Genomic DNA, 21,347 nt, shown 5'->3' with positions numbered 1-21,347 from the left:
CCTAGTCTCTGCTTCCTGATCCCTGGTCTCTTGTCCCTGGTCTGGTCTGGTCTCTCTCTTCTCCCTTCTTTCTCCCTTCTTTCTCCCTTCTCCTTTCTCTCTTCTCCCTGGTCCCTGGTCCCTTCTCCTTTCTCCCTTCTCCCTTCTCCCTGGTCTCTGTTTCCTGTTCCATTGTCCCTTGTCCCTTGTCCCCGCTCCCTTGTCCCCGCTCTCTTGTCCCTGGTCTCCCTTGTCCCTTGTCCCTGTCCCTGCTTCCTTGTCCCTGTTTCCTTGTCCCTTGTCCCTGCTCCTTGTCCCTGCTCCCTGCTCCCTGTTCCCTTGTCCCTTGTCCCTGTCCCTGCTCCCTGCTCCCTTGTCCCTGTCCCTGCTCCCTATCCCTGCTCCCTGTTCCCTTGTCCCTTGTCCCTGTTGCCTTGTCCCTTGTCCCTGTCCCTGTCCCTGCTCCCTGCCCGTGGCGCTGTAGCCATGGAAACGCTGTTCTCTCCATCCCTCCCCGTGCAGATGACTCGGGTGACGAGGAGCCCGCCTCGCAGTCAGACAAGAGCGAGCTGCACGGCCCCCTGAAGACGCTGTCGAGTAAGCTGGAGGACCTGAGCACCTGCAATGAGCTGATCGCCAAGCACGGCGCGGCCCTGCAGCGCTCGCTCAGCGAGCTGGAGAACCTGCGCCTGCCGGCCGACAGCGGCGAGAAGATCAAGGCGGTGAACGAGCGCGCCACGCTCTTCCGGATCACCTCCAATGCTATGATCAACGTGAGTGCCGCCTCCCCTGCCCCTCCTCCTCCTGTTCCTCCGTCCTGCTGCCCTCCCGGGTTGCTCCCCTGGCTCGTGTTACCGCGGGGATCGGGCTCGGCACCGCGGTGCGGGCGTGGGAAGGTGGGAGGGTGCAGCTGGGCATGGCTATGGGCTGCACTGAGACACGGATCGGCTGCGTCCCTACAGAATGGCATAGGTCGGTTTGTAAAGCTGGAAATGTGGCTGTTGGGGATGTTGAGGGGCTTCTCCTGCTCCATGGGGGGAATTCTGCCTGGCACAGCACTTCAGAGCCCGCTGCAGGTTGAGACCCACATCCCACATGCCTCACATCCTCACTGCTTCCATGAAGCTGCTGATGTTCCACACAGCTGTGGGATTTAACCCCCTTGGGGTCTCACGCTGGCTCTGCTCTTCAGCTGGCTTCTTGGAGGTCAGGAAGTGGTGCTGGTACTGCTGCAGCTCCTGCCCTGTGCAGCTCCTGCCCTGTGCAGCTCCTTGTGCTGCTCCTGCCCTGTGCAGCTCCCAGTGCTGCTCCTGCCCTGTGCAGCCTCCCAGTGCTGCTCCTGCCCTGTGCAGCTCCCAGTGCTGCTCCTGCCCTGTCTGCCCTGTGCAGCTCCCAGTGCTGCTCCTGCCCTGTGCAGCCTCACAGTGCTGCTCCTGCCCTGTGCATCTCCCAGTGCTGCTCCTGCCCTGTCTGCCCTGTGCAGCCTCACAGTGCTGCTCCTGCCCTGTGCAGCTCCCAGTGCTGCTCCTGCCCTGTGCAGCTCCTTGTGCTGCTCCTGCCCTGTGCAGCTCCCAGTGCTGCTCCTGCCCTGTGCAGCCTCCCAGTGCTGCTCCTGCCCTGTGCAGCTCCCAGTGCTGCTCCTGCCCTGTCTGCCCTGTGCAGCTCCCAGTGCTGCTCCTGCCCTGTGCAGCCTCACAGTGCTGCTCCTGCCCTGTGCATCTCCCAGTGCTGCTCCTGCCCTGTCTGCCCTGTGCAGCTCCCAGTGCTGCTCCTGCCCTGTGCAGCCTCACAGTGCTGCTCCTGCCCTGTGCATCTCCCAGTGCTGCTCCTGCCCTGTGCAGCCTCACAGTGCTGCTCCTGCCCTGTGCAGCTCCCAGTGCTGCTCCTGCCCTGTGCAGCTCCCAGTGCTGCTCCTGCCCTGTCTGCCCTGTGCAGCCTCAGTGCTGCTCCTGCCCTGTGCAGCCTCAGTGCTGCTCCTGCCCTGTGCATCTCCCAGTGCTGCTCCTGCCCTGTGCAGCCTCAGTGCTGCTCCTGCCCTGTGCATCTCCCAGTGCTGTTCCTGCCCTGTACAGCTCCCAGTGTTGCTCCTGCCCTGTGCATCTCCCAGTGCTGCTCCTGCCCTGTGCAGCCTCAGTGCTGCTCCTGCCCTGTACAGCTCCCAGTGCTGCTCCTGCCCTGTGCAGCTCCCAGTGCTGCTCCTGCCCTGTGCATATCCCAGTGCTGCTCCTGCCCTGTGCAGCCTCAGTGCTGCTCCTGCCCTGTACAGCTCCCAGTGCTGCTCCTGCCCTGTGCATCTCCCAGTGCTGCTCCTGCCCTGTGCAGCTCCCAGTGCTGCTCCTGCCCTGTGCAGCCTCAGTGCTGCTCCTGCCCTGTGCAGCTCCCAGTGCTGCTCCTGCCCTGTCTGCCCTGTGCATCTCCCAGTGCTGCTCCTGCCCTGTGCAGCTCCCAGTGCTGCTCCTGCCCTGTGCATCTCCCAGTGCTGCTCCTGCCCTGTGCAGCTCCCAGTGCTGCTCCTGCCCTGTGCATATCCCAGTGCTGCTCCTGCCCTGTGCATTTCCCAGTGCTGCTCCTGCCCTGTGCAGCTCCCAGTGCTGCTCCTGCCCTGTGCATCTCCCAGTGCTGCTCCTGCCCTGTGCAGCTCCCAGTGCTGCTCCTGCCCTGTGCAGCCTCACAGTGCTTTCCAGTTGTTTTTTTGAGACAGCTTGTGTTTGGAGTGTGGCTGTGCCTCCATGGAAGTGAGATAACCCTTCCTGAGAAGCTTGGTTTACTCCAGGATGCTCTGAGAGAGAACACAACTGAATAAAATATTTAAAGGAAATTTAAAAAAAGCCAATCCCAGAGCTTTACTGTCCTGGAATAATGTATGAGGGCAGAGCTCAGGGAATTGTGAATGGAGCAGTGCTGTCACCGTGCTGTCCCAGCCCTGAGCAGAAGGAGGTTGGGTGCTGTTTGATTTAGGCTTTAAGAAATAACAATAATTCCCAGCAGGAGCTGGAGGGTGCTCAGAGCCCCACGGTCACAGCATCATCCTCTCTTTTGGGATTCTGTAATCACGGGGGAAGGGGCTTCCTGAGTATCTCTTTTGTGTTTCAGAGCAGTTTGGGGATGCTTGTGCAGCACTCTCCCCACAAAGAATTTGTCTAAGTTTTGGGAATGGGGTTGGCAGAGTGGTGGGAGGTGCCAGCAGACCCTTGGTGCTGCCCAAGTTTGCTGTCAGGAGCCAGAACAGCAATGGGATGTGGGCAGAGAATTGCCAGGGAGAGGATTCTCCAGCAGCATTTTTCCTCTTTGGGAATGGATAAGCAGAGCAGTATTTGCTGTGTCCAGCCCAGAGAGGAGGAGGAAGAGAAGGAGGAGGTTGTGGTGATTGCAACGTGATAAAAGCTTGAGCAGGACTGTGTGGAGGGTGGGAAATTCCACAAAAACCATTGTGCCGGGATAGAACAGCAGGAACATGTCCTGTCCAAAATCCCAAGCAGGTAAGAGGGGCTGAGGGGTGACAGGGCATGTTCTCACGTGGATGCTGTGGATCTGTGTCCAGCAGCATCCTTGGTACTTGGGCTCTGGATGGGCATCCTGAAGAGATGCCTGAGGGCAGGGCTGTGCCCTGAGGGGCAGGATTGGAAAGAGCAGGGTGGGAGATGCCCGAGGGAAAGGCTGTGCCCTAGAGGGCAGGATTGGAAGGAGCAGGGTGGGAGATGCCCGAGGGAAAGGCTGTGCCCCAGAGGGGCAGGACTGGAAGGAGCAGGGTGGGAGATGCCCGAGGGAAAGGCTGTGCCCTGGGGGGCAGGATTGGAAGGAGCAGGGTGGGAGATGCCCGAGGGAAAGGCTGTGCCCTGGGGGGCAGGATTGGAAGGAGCAGGGTGGGAGATGCCCGAGGGAAAGGCTGTGCCCCAGAGGGGCAGGACTGAAGGAGCAGGGTGGGAGATGCCCGAGGGAAAGGCTGTGCCCTGGGGGGCAGGACTGAAGGAGCAGGGTGGGAGCAGCATGGCAGCTCCGGGAGGAGGTTGTTGCTCTCCCAGATCCCTGCTGAGCTGGTTGTTTTGGGAGGAGGTGATGGAGCTGTGGGCAGGGGGACAGTTGAGGGGCTGGTTTAGAAAGGCAGGAGAGGGACAAGCAGTGTCACAGGGAATGGTGGCTCCAAGCCACACTGTCACCGTTTCCAGCACGGATCCCTTTCTGTGCCTTGATTACTCCTTTTAGATGGGCTGATGCCTTCTGGAGCTGTCAGGAGCCTCTTGTGGGGGCTTGGGGGGAGCCCTGTGCAGTGCAAAGGTCCCAAAATCTTCTGTAGAGAACATGAAACATTGCTCCAGGGAGGCACGTGGAGCTTCCTGGTAAAAACACACCGTGCTCATGCCCACCTCCATCCCTGAGCACATATCCCATGGGAACACAGGGTGCTTTTGCCAGGCCAGGAGTTCGTTGCAGGAGAAATTAAATTGTCCTTGCTCATCAAGTTTCTCCTGGGGAGATCCCAGCTGGCAGCACTGGGCTGGTGGATGCTCTGTGTCCTGGCTCTGCCCTGGCTGCAGCACCAAAGCTCATGGATCTGCTCCAGGGGAGTGGATTTGGATCTGTGAGGTTTGGTGCTGGGGCTGTGAGTGGAAAGGGTGGCTGCTCCTGGGAAGAAGGGATGGGTGCTCTGGGGAAGGATCAGGGAAGAAGGGATGAGTGCTTCAGGGAAGAGAGGAGGGCTAGGGGAGGAAAGGATGGGTGCTCCACAGTGAAGGAATGGGTGCTGTTGGGAAGGAATGGGTGCTGTAGGGAAGGAATGGGTGCTGTTGGGAAGGAATGGGTGCTGTAGGGAAGGAATGGGTGCTCCGGGGAAGGAATGGGTGCTCCGGGGAAGGAATGGGTGCTCTGGGAAAGGAATGGGTGCTCCGGAGAAGGAATGGGTGCTTGGGGAAAGGAATGGGTGCTGTAGGGAAGGAATGGGTGCTCCAGGGAAGGAATGGGTGCTCCGGGGAAGGAATGGGTGCTCCGGGGAAGGAATGGGCGCTCCAGGGAAGGAATGGGTGCTCCAGGGAAGGAATGGGTGCTCCGGGGAAGGAATGGGTGCTCTGGGAAAGGAATGGGTGCTCTGGGGAAGGAATGGGTGCTTCAGGGAAGGAATGGGTGCTCTGGGGAAGGAATGGGTGCTCCGGAGAAGGAATGGGTGCTTGGGGAAAGGAATGGGTGCTGTAGGGAAGGAATGGGTGCTGTAGGGAAGGAATGGGTGCTCCAGGGAAGGAATGGGTGCTCCGGGGAAGGAATGGGTGCTCTGGGAAAGGAATGGGTGCTCCGGGGAAGGAATGGGTGCTCCGGAGAAGGAATGGGTGCTTGGGGAAAGGAATGGGTGCTTGGGGAAGGAATGGGTGCTGTAGGGAAGGAATGGGTGCTCCAGGGAAGGAATGGGTGCTCTGGGAAAGGAATGGGTGCTCCAGGGAAGGAATGGGTGCTGTAGGGAAGGAATGGGTGCTCCGGGGAAGGAATGGGTGCTCTGGGAAAGGAATGGGTGCTCTGGGAAAGGAATGGGTGCTGTAGGGAAGGAATGGGTGTCCCAGGGAAGGGAAGGGAAGGGAAGGGAAGGGAAGGGAAGGGAAGGGAAGGGAAGGGAAGGGAAGGGAAGGGAAGGGAAGGGAAGGGAAGGGAAGGGAAGGGAAGGGAAGGGAAGGGAAGGGAAGGGAAGCAGGCTGGGGGCTCTGGCTGGCGTGTGCAGTTCTGTGCAGCTGCCTCTGATCCGATTATGTAAATGGCCCCGGAGCCGCAGGGAGTGCAGCAAGCACAGGAAATAAATAAATAGAGATGGAAATGCAAGAGCTTTGCTGCCAAGGTGACCTTCCCTCTGTGGTCTGGGTGCTCCTCTCCAGAGGCTGGGGGCATCACCTGGACAGGTGGTGCTGGGAGTGATGGGAAAAGGTTTGGGTGGGACAGAGCAGGATGTGCTGGGCTGTTGTGCTGCAGGTGAGGATTTCAGACGTGCTGGGTTTCACACTGGCTGTTGCAGCTCATAAACTGAAGCCCAGAGCTCTCTGAGCCTCCTGTTGGCTCTGCTCCCTATTGGAATCTCACCAGGCAGAGTCCAGGCTCGCTGGGATGGAGGAGCCTGGTGTCAGCAGGGCTGGGCAGCAGACAGGAAAGCCAAGGCACAATCTGCCACGGGGGAGGAGTGGGAGATGTGTAAAAATAAGAAGTAACAAATTACCAGGATGAGAGGCCCCGAGGATCCAGAGCAGTGCACTGAGTTGTGCACACTCATCCAGGAGTGGGGAAACTCTGTCTCATCATTCAGCAGGAGACAGCAGGCAGGAGGGACGTGTGGATGCTCTGAGGAAGCCAGTTTGGGCGTTGGGAAGAGCTCACAGGGCTGTGGGTGGTGATAGAAATAGGTTTTTAATGGGAATGGGGATGCTGTGGCAGAGGTTTGTGCTTCCTCAAGGAACTGGAGCGTGGAGAGCAGCAGGGCTTGGACTTGCCTGTGTCATTCCTGGGCTGGTTTGTGTTTTCTCTTGAGGTTTTGGAGGAGCAAGGGTGCAGGAAGGCTCTGCCATGCCAGTGCAGCCCAGACAGGGAAGGGTGGGAGGAGCAGGGGTGTGTTGTTGGGTGGGAGATGCTGGCTCCATCAGGATTTGGTGAGAAGGGACTGCCTGGAGCAGGCAGTCCCAGGAACAAGGGGCTCACTTGCCCTTGAGAGGCACTGCTGGCCACCCCAGCCTGTCCTGCAGGGCTGCCAGCACGTGCTTTGAGGCAGGCTGATTTCCCATCCAGATTTTCTTTTCCCATGGGAATGAACCTGTCTGGAGCAGCAGCACCTGAGACAGCACAGAGCACCCTCCATCCTTCAGGCCTGCCAGGAGGGTTTCTGAGACTGGAGCTGGAGCCAGAGTGAGGTGGACAGCATGTACTGTCTCTCTTCCAGGAAAGGGCCCCCAGGTTGCCAGTTTAAGCCCCTCCAGGACACCCAGCAGCACCCCAGAGGCTGCATCCTCCAGTCCTGGCAGGATTTCTATGGATCTCTCCAGGGCAGTGCTCTGGTTCAGCAGCACTTTTGGGGTAGCCCCATGCCATCTGCCAGTGGCTCAGGGAGCCTCTGGCCTCTCCCTGCAGCCACACTGGGCTCCTTGGGGACTTTGAGTGGCATCTGCATAGTGGAGTTGATTTATCTGGAGCCTTTCGGGTGCCTGTGCTGGAATGAGCTGCCTGGGCACAAGATGTACTTCCCCAGAGCTGCTCCTCTGCCTGCAGCTTCCCTGTGGAGCACTGAGCCCCCTCTGCCCCATGGAGATGCTGCTGTGATTGATCCATACTCCCCAAACTGTTTCCATGTTCACTCTGGTGATGCTGAGCACCTGCTCTGAGCAGCCTCAGGTTGCCCAGCACAGCCTTTAGCCTGGTGTGTGTGTTCTGGGTTTATCCACTGGTAGATGATGGATACACCCTGTGAGTGTCTGTGTCTGCTTGGGGAGCTGCTCAAAGCTGGGAGGCCCAGAGTCCCTGGGGTCACCTGGCTGGGGTGATGCTGTTGGTCCCTCCCTTGGGCATGTCACTGTGCTGAACTGCTTCCTATGAGGATGGATATGTGGTCTGTCCCTTGGCGTCCCCAAACCCATTGTGGCACAGACAGACTGGTGGGACTGACCTCCTCCCTCTGGGCAGCAAGGAGGGACCAGCAGCCTGCTGGCTGCTCCCAGTTCAGCCCAGTCCAGCCCTGTCCATTCCGGGGTTAATTCCAGCATGCAGTGACAAAACTCCCTCTTTAACCCCTGGATTTGCTTCTTCAGAGCAGGGATTCCCTGTGAGCCCAGCAGCTGCTGTGCTGTGCAGAGCCCCAGGCAGACCCCACCAGACAGGGCTCATCCCTGCCCCTGTGAGCAGGTGATGGTGCAGCCGCTCTCCCGGGCTGTGTTAATTATCCCTGCTGTGTTAATTATCCCTGCTGTGTTAATTATCCCTGCTGCGTTAATTATCCCTGCTGCGCTAACGACGCGCACTAATCAGCGCCTGCAAACCATGTCAGTGACCCAGAAAAGCCCCGGCAGTGGGATTAAATCCTAACCCAGCCCTAATCCCCCGGTGAGAGGGCTGCAGCCGGGCTGGGCTGTGCTGCGCCATCCTGCTGCGGAGGGGCCGGCCAGGAAATCACCGGTGGGTGCTTTGTCCTTACCCGGGGGGAGGGAGGGTGACAGTGACACCCTGGGCTGTGTCCCTCCTCTGTGGGGCTGGGGGAGTGGAAATGGGGAGATGGGGAGATGGGGAGCCTGGCCCCTGCTCTCGGAGCTGCTGTGCCTTTCCTGGAGCATCCTGTGATGTTTTTAAATGTAGAAGTGTGAGGATATCTCTGATCAGATCTGTTCAGACAAGCAATGCCTTCCTTCCACTCCCTCCTCATCTTCACTCCCTGAGTGCTTCCAGCTGGATTTTATCAGGTGTGTGGGTACTCAGCCTCTGTGCTGCCTGGGCTTTCAGTGGGTGCTCCTGCTCACCCTGCTGCAGGGGTTTTCACCTTTCTTCCCCCTCTTCTGTTTCCTTCTCCTCCTCCGTCTGTCCATGTCACCCCCAGGAGGTTTCAGACAGTCCCAGGCTCCCCTCAGAACCTCATGCAGGCGTAGGGAGGATGTATCTGTCCCCAGCATCTGAGGGTGCCTCTTGCAGCTCTTCCCTCGTGGATGTTTCTGGCTGAGAGGGATGAGTGTTCCCCTGAGGAGAGCTGGGAGTGTTTGTGCCATGCTGCTGGGTCAGCAGGGCTGTGACAGTGGGCCCAGCACGGCCCTGCAGCGTCAGCAGTGCCTGGGGTTGAGCAGCTGCTCTGCTGAGCTGGGAGCCAGCCCAGCCAGGCACCACCTCTGCCATTAACCTGTGCCCAGGGATCCTCCTGGCAGCCCTCACCCCTGCCTGGAGGCTGGGGCAGGATGGGGCTGTGGGAGAGGCACTGTCAAAGCGTTGCTGGGTGATCCCTCTGGGCTGTGTTTGCTCTTCCCTGGGCTGCTGCCCCGAGATGCTTCACTCCAGCTCCTTCCTCCAGCTGAGGGAAAAAGTGGAATGGCAGCTCTGCTGTCCTGTGGATTTACCCAGGAAGAAGCTGGGAGATGAGGGGATTGTGGACACTAACCTGCAGCCCCTCTCAGGCGTGGGGAGGTTTGCATGATGCTGAGTGCAGGGGACAATCCGAGGCAGCTTCTGCAGATCCCGGGGCTGGAGCTGCTCACGGGCAGTGCCAGCTGCTCCTGCTGCCGAGTGCTTGGACAGATGCTCCTCCAGCCTGAGATCTGCTCCATCAGGGGGTGAGGGAAGCAGCCAGGGAGAGCCTCAGGAAATCTGTCATCCTGGAGCCATTGGCAGGACAGAGCTCTCTGGGCACACCAGCACCAGGGCTCCAGGGGCCTGGGGTGGAGATTGGAGCTGCTCTCCTCGTGTGCAGACCCTGGGAGGGTCCCCCACTACTGGGGTGGGTTTGAGGGCTTGGGCAAGCAACCAGAATGAAGAGTGTGCAGCAGCCACCTGGGGGTACCTCCGTGCAGGGAAAGAGCCAGTGCTGGAAGCTTCCCAGGGAGGGGATTTTTGGCACAGGTGGCTGTGGAGAGGCCCTGCAGGGACACAGTTCTGTGATGGCCACTCTGCAGCAGGAGGTCCCAGCACAGTCTCAGCTCCCAGGATATCTTCTGTACTGGTTGCAGCATGTCCTTGGCACCCTCTGGCATGGCCAGTGGAGGCTGCTGGGTGTTACTCAGTGAGGTTTGGGGTGAAAGGGTCAGCACCCCTGAGTATCCAGCAAATTCTTTTGTTGTTTTCCCACCAAAACCCAGACCCAGATCCTTCTTGTGGCACAGTTCCAGGCTGGCATTGCCTTGGTGTGTAACCCATGGGCAGTGTTGGCTGGTTCCCCTTCCCAGAGCCTCACTGAACAGGTCCTGCTCTCCTGCCTAGTGCTGCTGGTTGTGGAGCAGTCTGTGATTCCTCCTGTGTGGAGGCCATGTGGGGCTGGGATTAGAGCTCTTTGCACAGCCAGCCCGGCGGATTTGCCACTGTTTCCCACTAATCCCTCTTTATTGCATGGGGGGAATTCCACAGTGCTGACAGTGGTGCTGCAGCGGGTTCTGGATGCTGTGCCAGCCCTGGTGGTCAGGGTGAGCTCGGCTCTGAGGAGCCCCTGAGCAGGGTGGATGTGGTTGGAGCACTGGTGTGTCTGTGGCCTTTAGGCAGGTGGCCCAAAATAACATGGTAAGGTGGAAAAATTCCCAGATTCACAACCAGGATATAAGATCTGGCCCCACTGCAGTGTGGGTGTCTCCATCATGGACATACCTATCCCAGTCTTGGCCATCTCCATCGTGGACATCTCTGACTCCCAGGGAATCCATGAACCCCAGAGAGAAGCAGGCACTGCTGGGGCACAAGGTGCCACGTGGGATGGGACTGTCAGGGATTTTGGGAGCACCTTGTTCAAGCACTGAGGGTGTGGCTGAGCTGCTGTCAGTGGCATTGAGGGTGGGCTGGAGCCTTCTCATTTCCCCTTGGGTCACTGAGGATCTTTTCCATGTCTGTGCTTTTTTGTAGCACCCATTCCCCGTGGGTGCAGAGGGAGTGGGCTGATTTTCCATGTTGAACTCACAGGGTTTTACGCCATGTCACCTTGGTTTCTCAGGGTGTCAGGACATGCTGAAGCTCAGCCCAGCTCTCCCCACCAGCCCTGCCCCAGGGAGGAGCAGTTCCTGCTCCTGCATCCTGCTTCAGACAGCTGGGATGCTGGCTGAGGGTCACTGCAAGGATTTGGGACAGACTTGCTCATTTTAGCAGGCTGTGTTGGTGTGGCTGAGCAGCAGCTTGGCCTTGGGCCCTGGCATGGCTGTGGGTGCCATCGCTGTCGAGCAGATGACCACACTCCAGACCATGTCTCGTGTCCATCTGACTGTGTGGGGGATGATTTGGGATTCAGATTGGCTCTATCCCTGTATTTCCCCTTTGCTTGCTGCTCCAAGTGCTTTTTGGGGGAGGAAGGACAAATGAACCCTCCCTGGGTGCAGTGGCAGATTGTGACTGTCTCACCACTCTGAACCCAAATGGCTTCAGCCCCATCCCTGGGAGTGTTGAAGGTTGGACAGGGCTTGGAGCAGTCTCCATTCCCACGGAGGGGGTGGAATGAGACAGCTCCAAGGTCCCTCCCCACCCAGCCCATGATGCTGTGACTCTGGTTTCCTGCTGTGCCTCGCTGTGTTCAGAGCCCAGCAGAGGCTGTGCAGTCGCCCTTCCCTCGGGGGGCTGTTCTGCAGCAAGCAGCAGCCAGCTGTGTCCCAGGCTTTTGATGACTCCAGGAAGGAAGGGAGCACTTATCTCCCAGGCAGGCACTCCAACGCAGAGCTCTGTCCCTGCTGAGTGCAGTGACAGCTCCTGCTCTGTGATTCACCCAAGAAAAGGAGATGATTGAACACATCTGCCTCTTGCCTCCTCTCGTGTCACTCCTGGGTCATGAAGTGGTCCTTGTCCCATCCTTGAGGAGCAGGAGGTGTTGGTCCCACAACAGCAGGCACTTCCCTACTGGATTTTTCCTGCCCAAAGGTTGGATTTGTGTGGCTGATCCTCTGGGACTGAGGTGTGAGCCTGTTCCCTCGGCATCCATCAGTTATGCTGGAGACTGGGAATGCTCAGCTGTGCTGGGGCTGCCCCAGAGATTGTCACCCTGTGGTGACCCCAGGCAGAAATTGTTCCCTGTGAGGGTGGGCAGGCCCTGGTACAGGGTGCCCAGAGCAGCTGTGGCTGCCCCTGGATCCCTGGCAGTGCCCAAGGCCAGGCTGGATGGGGCTTGGAGCAGCCTGGGACAGTGGGAGGTGTCCCTGCCCAAGGCAGGGAGTTGAGACAAAATGAGCTTTAAGGTCCCTTCCAGCCAAACCATTCCATGATTCCACGAAGTCTGGCAGGTCTTGCTGTAATCATTTACCCTTTCAAGCTAATTAACCTCATCTCTTTGTCCCTTGCATCCGATTGTGACTGTTAGCTCCACTGAGGAAGCAGAGATCCCCGCGGGTGTGTGACACCACCACCTTGGGAGGACATGGGTGACCTCGGGTGATGGTTTCCCTTTGCAGGAATAATCTGGGGGCTGTTAACGACGTTCCCATTAGCCAGCAGCAAGCTGTGAAATTGGGATATTTGCCGTGACAAATGTGTGAAAGGTGTTAAATATGCCCTTGGCAGCGGCAGCTGCTGGGCTCAGGGAGGGGCCGCAGAGCTGATGGCACCAAGTCTCCTGCTCCTGGGCAGGATCTCGATGGCACTTTGCCTCTTCCTCCACGGGAATTTGCAGGAGCCTGGGTGGTGTTTTTCCATTTCTTTTGGCCACCTTGGCTGTGCCTCCCTGTCTTGGCTGGGATTTACAGTTCCTTAGTCAGTGCTGGATTAGGACTGACCACAAGATTTTCCAGCCATGGAGAGGAAGAGAACCCACCTGTCCCCCCTGCCACATGGCTGCAGGTAACACTGGGCTTCCCGGAGGTCAGGGGCTGCACATGGATGGAGCTTGCTTTTATCTCAGGTCACTGGTGACCTGTGAGCCTGGCTGCTGCTCTCCTGCCCTGTCTGTGTGGTGATGCTGAGGCAGAACAGCCTTCAGAACTTCAGGATTTGATCCAGCTCTGGACCTGGGGCAAAACCCAGGTCATGTTCTGTCACCTCCTGTACCTGCTGCCCCTCTGTGAGCAGGAGGCAGCAGTTTGGATGCTGTGAAGGATACACCCAGTCTCCTGGTGGGATGAGAAGCACGTGGGCATGGGCACAGCATCCTCTGCCCTTTCCTCTTCTCCCCTCTCCAGAGGAGGGATCCTGGGAGAGCTTTGAGAAGGGTGGTGCCTCTCAAGGTTTCATGGCCTCAACTCCTCAGCCCTACATCTCACTGGGGAATCACTTTTCCTGTACTTTATCCTTCAGCCTGGGCTCTGTGCTCCCCTTTGGGTGTATTTTACAAGGAGTCTCTTCCCACTGTCCTGTGTCCCTGTGCCAGCCTCGTGTGGATCTGTGGCTGAGTCTTGCTTACATCCCTGAGCAAGTTCAGCTGGAACTAAATTTAGCCACCTCTCCATGAGAATTTTATAAGCTGGATTTTGAGGTGTTGCTCCTGCTCAGTGGCTGGGATGGTTTGTGCCTTGGGAGCACCAAGGTAGGGGATTAATGCTAGGAATAAGTGGTGAGCTGGGATATTCCTGTCTGAGCTCCTCACCCCAATGCCCTGCAGCCCTTGTTCCATACAGGGAAGAGTTTTGGCTCAGGACTGAGCTCAGTCAACAGAGACTGTAAGAAAATATTCCCTGATGTCTGTTTGGTGCTGCTGCCACCTCCAGTGAGCATCCCTGTGGAACTTGGCACTGTCTGGCTGTAGGGGGTGTAAACCCAAATTAATCAGTTTAATTTTCTTGGCTGCTGGTGGCAGCCATGGGGGCTGAGTTTGGCAGATCCCCCTTGCAGGATATCCTCCCCTCTCCACCCTTGACATCACAAGGAGCAAACAGGATTGTTGTTTGGGTTATCCTGGATCCTTTGATCCGGTTTGGATCAAGCCATTGTCTGAATTACAGAGGAAGAGGCTGCAGAGAGGGGCCCCTACAGCCTTTCAAAACCAGGGAATAATCCCTGTACATATCCCAGCTCCTAAATCCACATTGTGGGATGCATTGTGGACTGTGCATTGTCCTGACCTGCCCCTGGAAGCTCCACAGTCCATGGTGGGGTCTGTGGCCTCATGAGGATTATCCTGCTCCTCTGCCCAAAACTTCCCCATGCTCTGCAATGCTGACAGCTATTCTTCATCACTTGGATTTCTTTATATGGCTGTAAATGAAGCTCAGTGGTGCAGATTTCCCTTTGGGATACAGCATGGAATCCTCCTTGAAGATTTGGGGTGAGAGATTACCTGCTGTTTTTCTTTAGATGTTGATTCCCATCAGCTGCTGGAGTAAGTTACCCTCCCAGCTCCCAGCCCTGCACCTCCATGGCTCCTACATAATTACTTCCTTTCCCCCTAATTCCCTGTTACACCTTCCAGCCTTCCTTCCAGTGGTTAATTGCAATGGGATAATTACAGGTGATCTCATTTAAAGTGCTCAGACCCTGAGCTGGGAGCAGCCAGCAATTCCCACCCTTGGTGCCAAACTAGGCATTTTTTTTGCCTGCTGCCTGTGGAACTGGACCTTTGGAGCAAATAATGAGCTTTGCTGGGATGGGAAGGTCATGGCCATATCTCATTATTTGCCCTGGTTTCATCCTCTTAGCCCAGTGCACTCGTGGGACACAGAGCCAGTGGCCAGCCTGGGATGGTGTCACTGGGAAGGGCCAGGGCAGGGTCCCCGTGGGCTTTGGGCCATGGGTGGCTCCCAGAAGGATTTTGGGGTGGGGAGGAGCTGAGCTGTTTCCAGAGGAGGAGGTAAAAGCATGGCCTGAGAATGTGGGATCTGGTGTGGCCCTCTGAGAGCAGAGTCCAGCCATTCCCCAGCACTGTCCCTGTCTCCTGGTGCCACGTGGCTGGGAAATCCCTCCAGGGATGGGCACCTACCCCTGCCCTGGGCTGCTGTGTCATTGCCTGATCACCCTTTCAGTGAAGGAATCTTCCCTAATACCCACTCTGAGCCTCCCCTGGCCCACCCTGAGGCCGTTCCCTCTCCTCCTGTCCCTGTTCCCTGTTCCCTGAGCCCGACCCCCCCGGCTGTCCCCTCCTGTCAGGGAGTTGTGCAGAGCCACAAGGGCCCCCTGAGCCTTCTTTGCTCCAGGCTGAGCCCCTTTCCAGCTCCCTCAGCCTCTCCTGGGGCTGCAGCCCCTTCCCCAGCTCTGTCCCTGCCCTGGACACGCTGCAGCCCCTCCAGGTCTCTGCTGTCAGGAGGGTTCCAGAGCTGATCCCAGTTTTGAACACGTGTAAGATGGAAGCACAGCCAGGAATTCTGGGGGGACAGAATCCTGAGCTCTCCCTGCCTTCAGTGGGAAAAGCATCCAAGGAATGAAGGAGGGGACACATGTATGGTCTGGTCACTCCATATTCCAGGTGTATGTGAAGCAAAACCTTAAAGGAAAAGCTTCTTTCCCTGGATGAGTCTCAAATCCTGCTCCTATCCAAAGGAAAGGTTTGATGAAGTGATGAATTGGAGCTTTTCTTGGACAAATCCTGGTAAAATAAGAGCAAGTCATGGAAGCTGAAACCCTGAATCTTCTGCTTGACCAGGAGTTACCTTGATCCTCAGGTGCCACCTGCAGCCCAAATACTGAGTAACCAAGCCAAGAGCTGGATGAATCATCTGTGGAATCCAAATAGCTGCAGACAGAAAATAAGCAAGTCCTGGGAATGCTGAAAGTCTGTCAGACATCCAAAACTCCCTGGTTTGAATAGGTTTGAGTTTTTCAGTTAGCATTTATTCATTGGACTTCCTTGGTATGACAAGGAGTTGCACAAGCACAGTTGATTTCCCTTCACGTTGCCAGCTCCTGGAGAATAAGCCATAAAAATCCTGTTTTGAAACATAAGAAGAAGTTCAGTGTGTTGCATCTGGCAGAGATTTGGGGTGGGAGGAGCAGCCCTGTCTCCGTGCTCAGCTGCACGTGGGGCTGATGGCAACGGAAGCAGCAAGGTCAGGGTTTCATCCAAGATGGAAAATATGCTAAAAATAGAGCTGTGAGGGCAGGGCTGTGCTGAGAGAGCATTGTCTGGGATGAGGCAGTGTGGGACAGCCAGCAGTGTCCTGCTGTCCTGGCCCTGGAGGATGTCCTGCTCCCAGAAATCTCCTGCTGGGAATCTGGTGCAGCTGGGGCTGGGTCCTACCCGTCCTGGGGGGCTTTGGGAACGGGGCTGGCACCAAGGGGTGCTCCTGCCAGCCTGGATTGTGGTGTACCAGCTGTGCCCTGCCTGGTGGCACAGGATGGGGGTGCTGTGTATACTGCAAGGCTTCACTTGGAGCACTCCCTGAGCCCTCCTTCCCTGTGCCCAGTGGGTGGGTGGGGTCCCCATGGCTGGGGGGTCTGCTGGAGGGGAATGGGGGGTTCTGGCCATTGTGGATGTGCTGCAGGGGCCAGGCCAGGCCCTGTGCTGTGCACTTCTGGGGAGGAGCTGGGCATCCTTCCTGTGTGCCTGGCTTCTGGCTCCTGGCTTGAGTGGCCCAGAGCAGCTGTGGCTGCCCCTGGGTCCCTGGAAGTGTCCCAAGCCAGGTCAGACACTGGGGCAAGGAGCACCCTGGGCAAGTGGAAGGTGTCCCTGCCCATGGAACCAGATGATCTTTAGGTCCCTTCCCACCCAAACCATTCCACGATTCTATGATCCTCTCCTGCCTGTGGCTGTCACCCCAGGCACCACTGCCCCATCCAGCTGTTCCTTATTTGCTGAATTTGGGCGTGCAGGTGCCACTCAAAAGCTGTGGGCTCGGCTGAGGGCTGTGAGAGCCCAGCCTGGGCTCCTGGGGACCACAGTGGGCTGGGGACAGGCTGTGGCAGGCTGTGGCAGGTGTCCGTGCTGCGGCCGCCTCCTTGGGGACGGTTCAGCGCTGCACGGCCCCAGCCGGACAGGGAGAGCAGCGGGGCGGGTGTCACCGCCTGCCGCGCCCGCTCCCCGCCGAGCCCGCCCTTCCCTCCGCAGGCCTGCCGCGATTTCCTGGAGCTGGCCGAGAGCCACAGCCGGAAATGGCAGCGGCTGCTGCAGCATGAGCGGGAGCAGCGGATCCGGCTGGAGGAGACCATCGAGCAGCTGGCCAAGCAGCACAACAGCTTGGAGCGCGCCTGCCGCGGGGCGCCCGGGCTGGCCCCGGGCAGCGCCAGCAGCGCCGCCGCCAGCAAGGGTCAGGGGACGGGGACGGGGGATGGGGGTACTTGGGGCCTGGGGGGATGGGGATCCTGGGGTGGGGATGGGATGGGATGGGATGCTGGGGTGGGACGGGGCTGTTCTGGAATCCTGGGGATTGGACAGAGCTGTTCAGGAATCCTGGGATGGGATGGGGCTGCTCAGGGATCCTGGGATGGGATGGGGCTGCTCAGGGATCCGGGGTGGGGGGACGGGACAGGGCTGGTCAGGGATCCTGGGTGGGGGGGGGGAGGGGCTGGTCAGGGATCCTGGGATGGGACGGGACTGCTAAGGGATCCTGGGGTGGGACGGGGCTGTTCTGGGATCCTGGGGGAGGACAGGGCTGTTCTGGGATCCTGGGCTGGGAGGGGGCTGTTCTGGGATCCTGGGATGGGATGGGGTTGTTCTGGGATCCTGGGGTGGGATGGGGCTGCTCAGGGATCCCAGGGGGAGATGGGGCTGCTGGGGATGCCTGGGGTGGGATGGGACTGCTCAGGCATTAGGATGGGACACCACAGCTTGGAGGCTCCGGGATTGACCAGGACTGCTCAGGGCCCTCCTGGATGGATCAGGGTGTTCCATTTGAGGGCCTATGGGATGGGACACAGCTGCTTGGGGAGCCCTGGGATGAACCAGGATCTTCCACTTGGGGACCCCTGGGATGGGACAGGACTGCTCTGGGACCTCTGGAATGGGATGGATGTGCTCAGGCCTCCCAGGATGAACTGAGGTGTTCCACTCAGGGACCCCCAAGGTGGGACAGAGCTCCTTGGGGACTCTTGGGTTGGACCAGGGCTGTTGAGTGACCCCTGGGATGGGACAGGGCTGTTCAGGCACCTCTGGGGTGGATCAGAGCATTTTGTCTGGTTGCCCCCAGCAATGGAAGGATGCCCAAGGTAATGCCCTGTATCCCCATGATATTGTTTTGATGGATCTCATTACACCATAATTTTTCCTAATGGTCCTTGTTTGGATGTCCCCAAGATTCAGATGAGAGAGGGCTGTGTCCCCAGATCATGCTATTGCAGGCTATTTTGGGAGCTTTAACCATTGTGGGTGGGCACGTTTCTGGGTGTTGGAGGGCAGCATGGCACTGGGAAAGGGCTCAGGGTCCCCTGGCATTACTGAGTTGGCTGCATGGGGTGGCAGTGGAGCAGCCAGGGCTCCTTTGCAATAAGATCCAACAGCTTTGCAGATTCTTGCCAAATGTCCTTCCCCCAGGGAAGCATTAGTTACAGCCACAAAAACTGCTAATAGTGCTGGGTTTTATTTTTAAAGAAAATGCAGACTCGAGGGAGAGAGCAGTGGCTGCTGGAGGCGGGTGATGTTGGTGCCCTCATTCCTCCATGGCCTCAGCAGAGGTTTAATTTGGATTTTGGGGAATATTTCTTCATGGAAAGGGTTGTCCCGCTGTGTCCCCATCCATGGAGAGATTTAACAGCTGTATGGATGTGGCACTTGGGGACACAGGTTGGTGGTGGCTGGGCAGTGCTGGGAGAATGGCTGGGCTTGATGTGATCCGAGGGATTTCACAGCCTGAACAATTCTGAGGTGCAGCTGGCTGGAAATCGCTGCAGGGACAGGCACAAATCTGCCTGAGGTGGTGACCCTGCTGCTCTGCAGAGGGGGAGGAATTGGGATTGGCAGGGAATGGGATTGGGACTGGCAGGGAATGGGATTGGGATTGGCAGGGAATGGGATTGTCGGGGATGGGCTGGGAGCAGGGAAGCTGCACCGGGGTTCAGCCATCGATCCCTCACTCCCACCATGGAATTTTTGGGAATGCGGGGCTGGGAAGCCTCTCCCGGCATCACCTGAAACACGTGGCTTTACTGTCCTGCGTTAATGCAAAGCGGATTTCCCGGCGCACGGGGCGGGGCTGGATCAGCGTCAGCGGGGTGGGCACGCCCGTGTCACCCTGGGGCGCCTGGGGACATTCTGGGGCTGCTCTCGGGCGTGGCAGGGTCCGGGCGGCCTGGGGACATTTTGGAGGGGACAGCAGCACAGATCTCAAAGTGTCTGTGCCAGCAGGGACTGTGCAGTCTGCCAAAGGAGAGGCCAGTGATGAAGATGAGGAGACGGAATACTTTGACGCCATGGAGGATGCACCAGCTTTTATCACTGTAACTGCAGACCCCAAGCACCACAGGTACACCCCCTGCCTGCCTGGGAATGGGGAAGGGCTGGGAAGAGCTGGTTTTCCTGCAGCAGCCCCTCCCGTGGGCTCACTATGTGGCTGTGTCCTCCTAAACTTTCTCAGCCTCTGTCCAGAGGTCCATCCTGGTCTGGCTGCTCCTGCATTCCTGCAGCAAGGCTGAGGATGGCCCCCAGTTGTAGTGGAGCAGGCGAGGAAGGGCAGGTGTCAGCCAGGGCTGTGGGAGAGCTGAGTCCTCTGCCCCTCAGCTGATGGGAGCAGGGCCTTGGAGGGAAATCCTTCAGTATTGGGCAGAGCAGGGAGCACCTTGGATTGACAGCCATGGGATGGGTAGGGCTGGAAGGGGTCTTAAAGCTCCTCTCATTCCTTACCCTGCCATAGACCTTCCACTGTCCCAGGCTGCTCCAGACCCTGTCCAGCCAGGGCTTGGACACTGCCAGGGATCCAGAGGTTGCCACAGCTTCTGTGAGCAACCTGTGCCAGAGCCTGCCCACCCTCACAAGAAAGAATTTTTTCCCAATATCCTATCAAACCCTGCCCTCTGTCTGCTGTCACCTGCTCTTATTCCTCCATGGACATCTGGGCTGGAGGAACCTGTGGTCTGACCTACATCACTGGGCTTGGTGACAAAAGCAGAATATCTCTGTGTCCCCAGGGCTGCAGCTGAGAATCCCCTTCTGGAGCATCCTGTCCTTAGAATCCCCTCCTGACACCCATGCATAGCCCCTTTTCTTTCCTGGCAGTGGTCTGGGGTGGTGCAGGGAGATGCTGTGGGGTGATGCAGCAGCAGCCCTGGGTGTTCCCTGCCCTGAGCTGCTCAGCAGCTGCTGTTCCCTTCCACAGGCGTTCAGGCAGCAACCTGAGCGGGGCCAGCGAGGGCCACCCCGAAGACTGGAACCTGGAGGACAGTGTGAGTTGTCAGGGCACAGTGGGAGGGGTGGTCCTGCTGGGGTGGGGCCAGGGAGGGGGGATGGGTGTGAAGGGACCCTCCACCTGGTTCCAGGTGCTCTGTGGTGGTTCCTCTGTGAGCCATTTCCCTGGTGAACAGCTTCCAGCAGTGCTCCTCAGGTGTCTCCTGAGCTGTGGTTGCTGTTCCTGCTGGGTCTGGTTGAGTCCAGCTTAAACCTGAGTTCCTTCTGTTGCTTCCACAGGTCTTTGAGAGCTCAAATCAAAGCAGCTACAGCGAGTCCATGGGCAGAGATCTCCTGCCCAGGAAAAGGAGGCGGAGCCGCATTCCTGACAAACCCAACTACAGCCTTAACCTCTGGAGCATCATGAAGAACTGCATTGGCAAAGAGCTCTCCAAGATCCCCATGCCCGTGAGTCTGAGTGTCCCTGGCAGCCAGGGCTGCCCCAGGGGCTGTGTTTGGGCTGTGCACAGGCTTTGGGTTACAGCTCTGGATGGTGCTGTGGTGGCACAGAAGCCCCAGCAGGGACAGGAGATTGTCACCAGGGGCTGGGTTTTGTGCTCAAAGAGCCCTCTGCAACTGCTGCATGCTTATCATGGAACTGTGGAATGGTTTGGGTGGGAAAGGACCTTAAAGCTCATGGGCAGGGTCACCTTCCACTATCCCAGGCTCCTGGCCTTGGGCACTGCCAGGGATCCAGGGGCAGCCACAGCTGCTCTGGGCACCCTGTGCCAGGGCCTGCCCACCCTCCCAGGGAACAATTCCTTCCCAATATCCCATCCAGCCCTGCCTCTGGCAGTGGGAGCCATTCCCTGTGTCCTGTCCCTCCATCCCTTGTCCCCAGTCCCTCTCCAGCTCTCCTGGAGCCCCTTTAGGCCCTGGCAGGGGCTCTGAGCTCTCCCTGGATCCTTCTCTAGGTGAATAGTCCCAGCTCTTCCAGCCTGGTTCCAGCCCTTGGGGATCTCCATGGCCTTCTCTGGACTGGCTCCAGCACATGATGATGAGCTGTCTCTTCCTTGTGCTATTTCCAGCTGGGATGGACAGCCCAGCACCATCCAGTTCTGCAGCAGCAGCAGATCATGGTGTGATGGGCACAGGAATAAGCTCAGGATGTGAAATCCTAGAAGCTGCTGGTGTCTAGAGAGAGAAATTTGTACTTGTCCTATCAATCAAATCATCCTGGGAGCTGCTTAAGTCCAAACCTGAGGGCAGTGTGGAAGAGAGGAGGTTTAGATAAAATATTTAAAGAAAAAATTGTTCCTCATGAGGGTCTGAGGTCCTGGCACAGAGAAACTGTGGCTGCCCCTGGATCCCTGGAATTGTTCAAGGCCAGGCTGGACAGGGCTTGGAGCAGCTTGGGACAGTGGAAGGTGTGCCTGCCTGTGGGACTGGATGGGCTTTAATGTCCCTTCATCCCACAGCATTCTGGGATTCTGTGAAATTTTGAAGGATTCCACAGTCACTATGAAATGAGAAGGAAAGTCCTGTCAGAGATGCACCAGGATCCACCCCACAAGCATGTGGA

General features: G+C 58.0%; 1 protein-coding gene across 1 annotated transcript in view; it reads left to right on the top strand.

The window, feature by feature from the left end:
• The window catches only part of OSBP2 (oxysterol binding protein 2), a 90,603-nt gene that overhangs the window by 60,502 nt on the left and 8,754 nt on the right, over positions 1–21,347 (top strand). The window contains 5 exon segments of the mRNA XM_079322167.1: positions 502–752; positions 16,559–16,757; positions 18,791–18,908; positions 19,758–19,824; positions 20,066–20,233. Coding sequence (XP_079178293.1) covers positions 502–752; positions 16,559–16,757; positions 18,791–18,908; positions 19,758–19,824; positions 20,066–20,233 — 803 coding nt within the window.

Source organism: Erithacus rubecula (assembly GCF_903797595.1).
Source record: "Erithacus rubecula genome assembly, chromosome: 19".
Classification (NCBI taxonomy): domain Eukaryota; kingdom Metazoa; phylum Chordata; class Aves; order Passeriformes; family Muscicapidae; genus Erithacus; species Erithacus rubecula.
The sequence above is the reverse complement of the archived record's forward strand: the minus strand, read 5'-3'. Positions and strand labels throughout refer to the sequence as shown.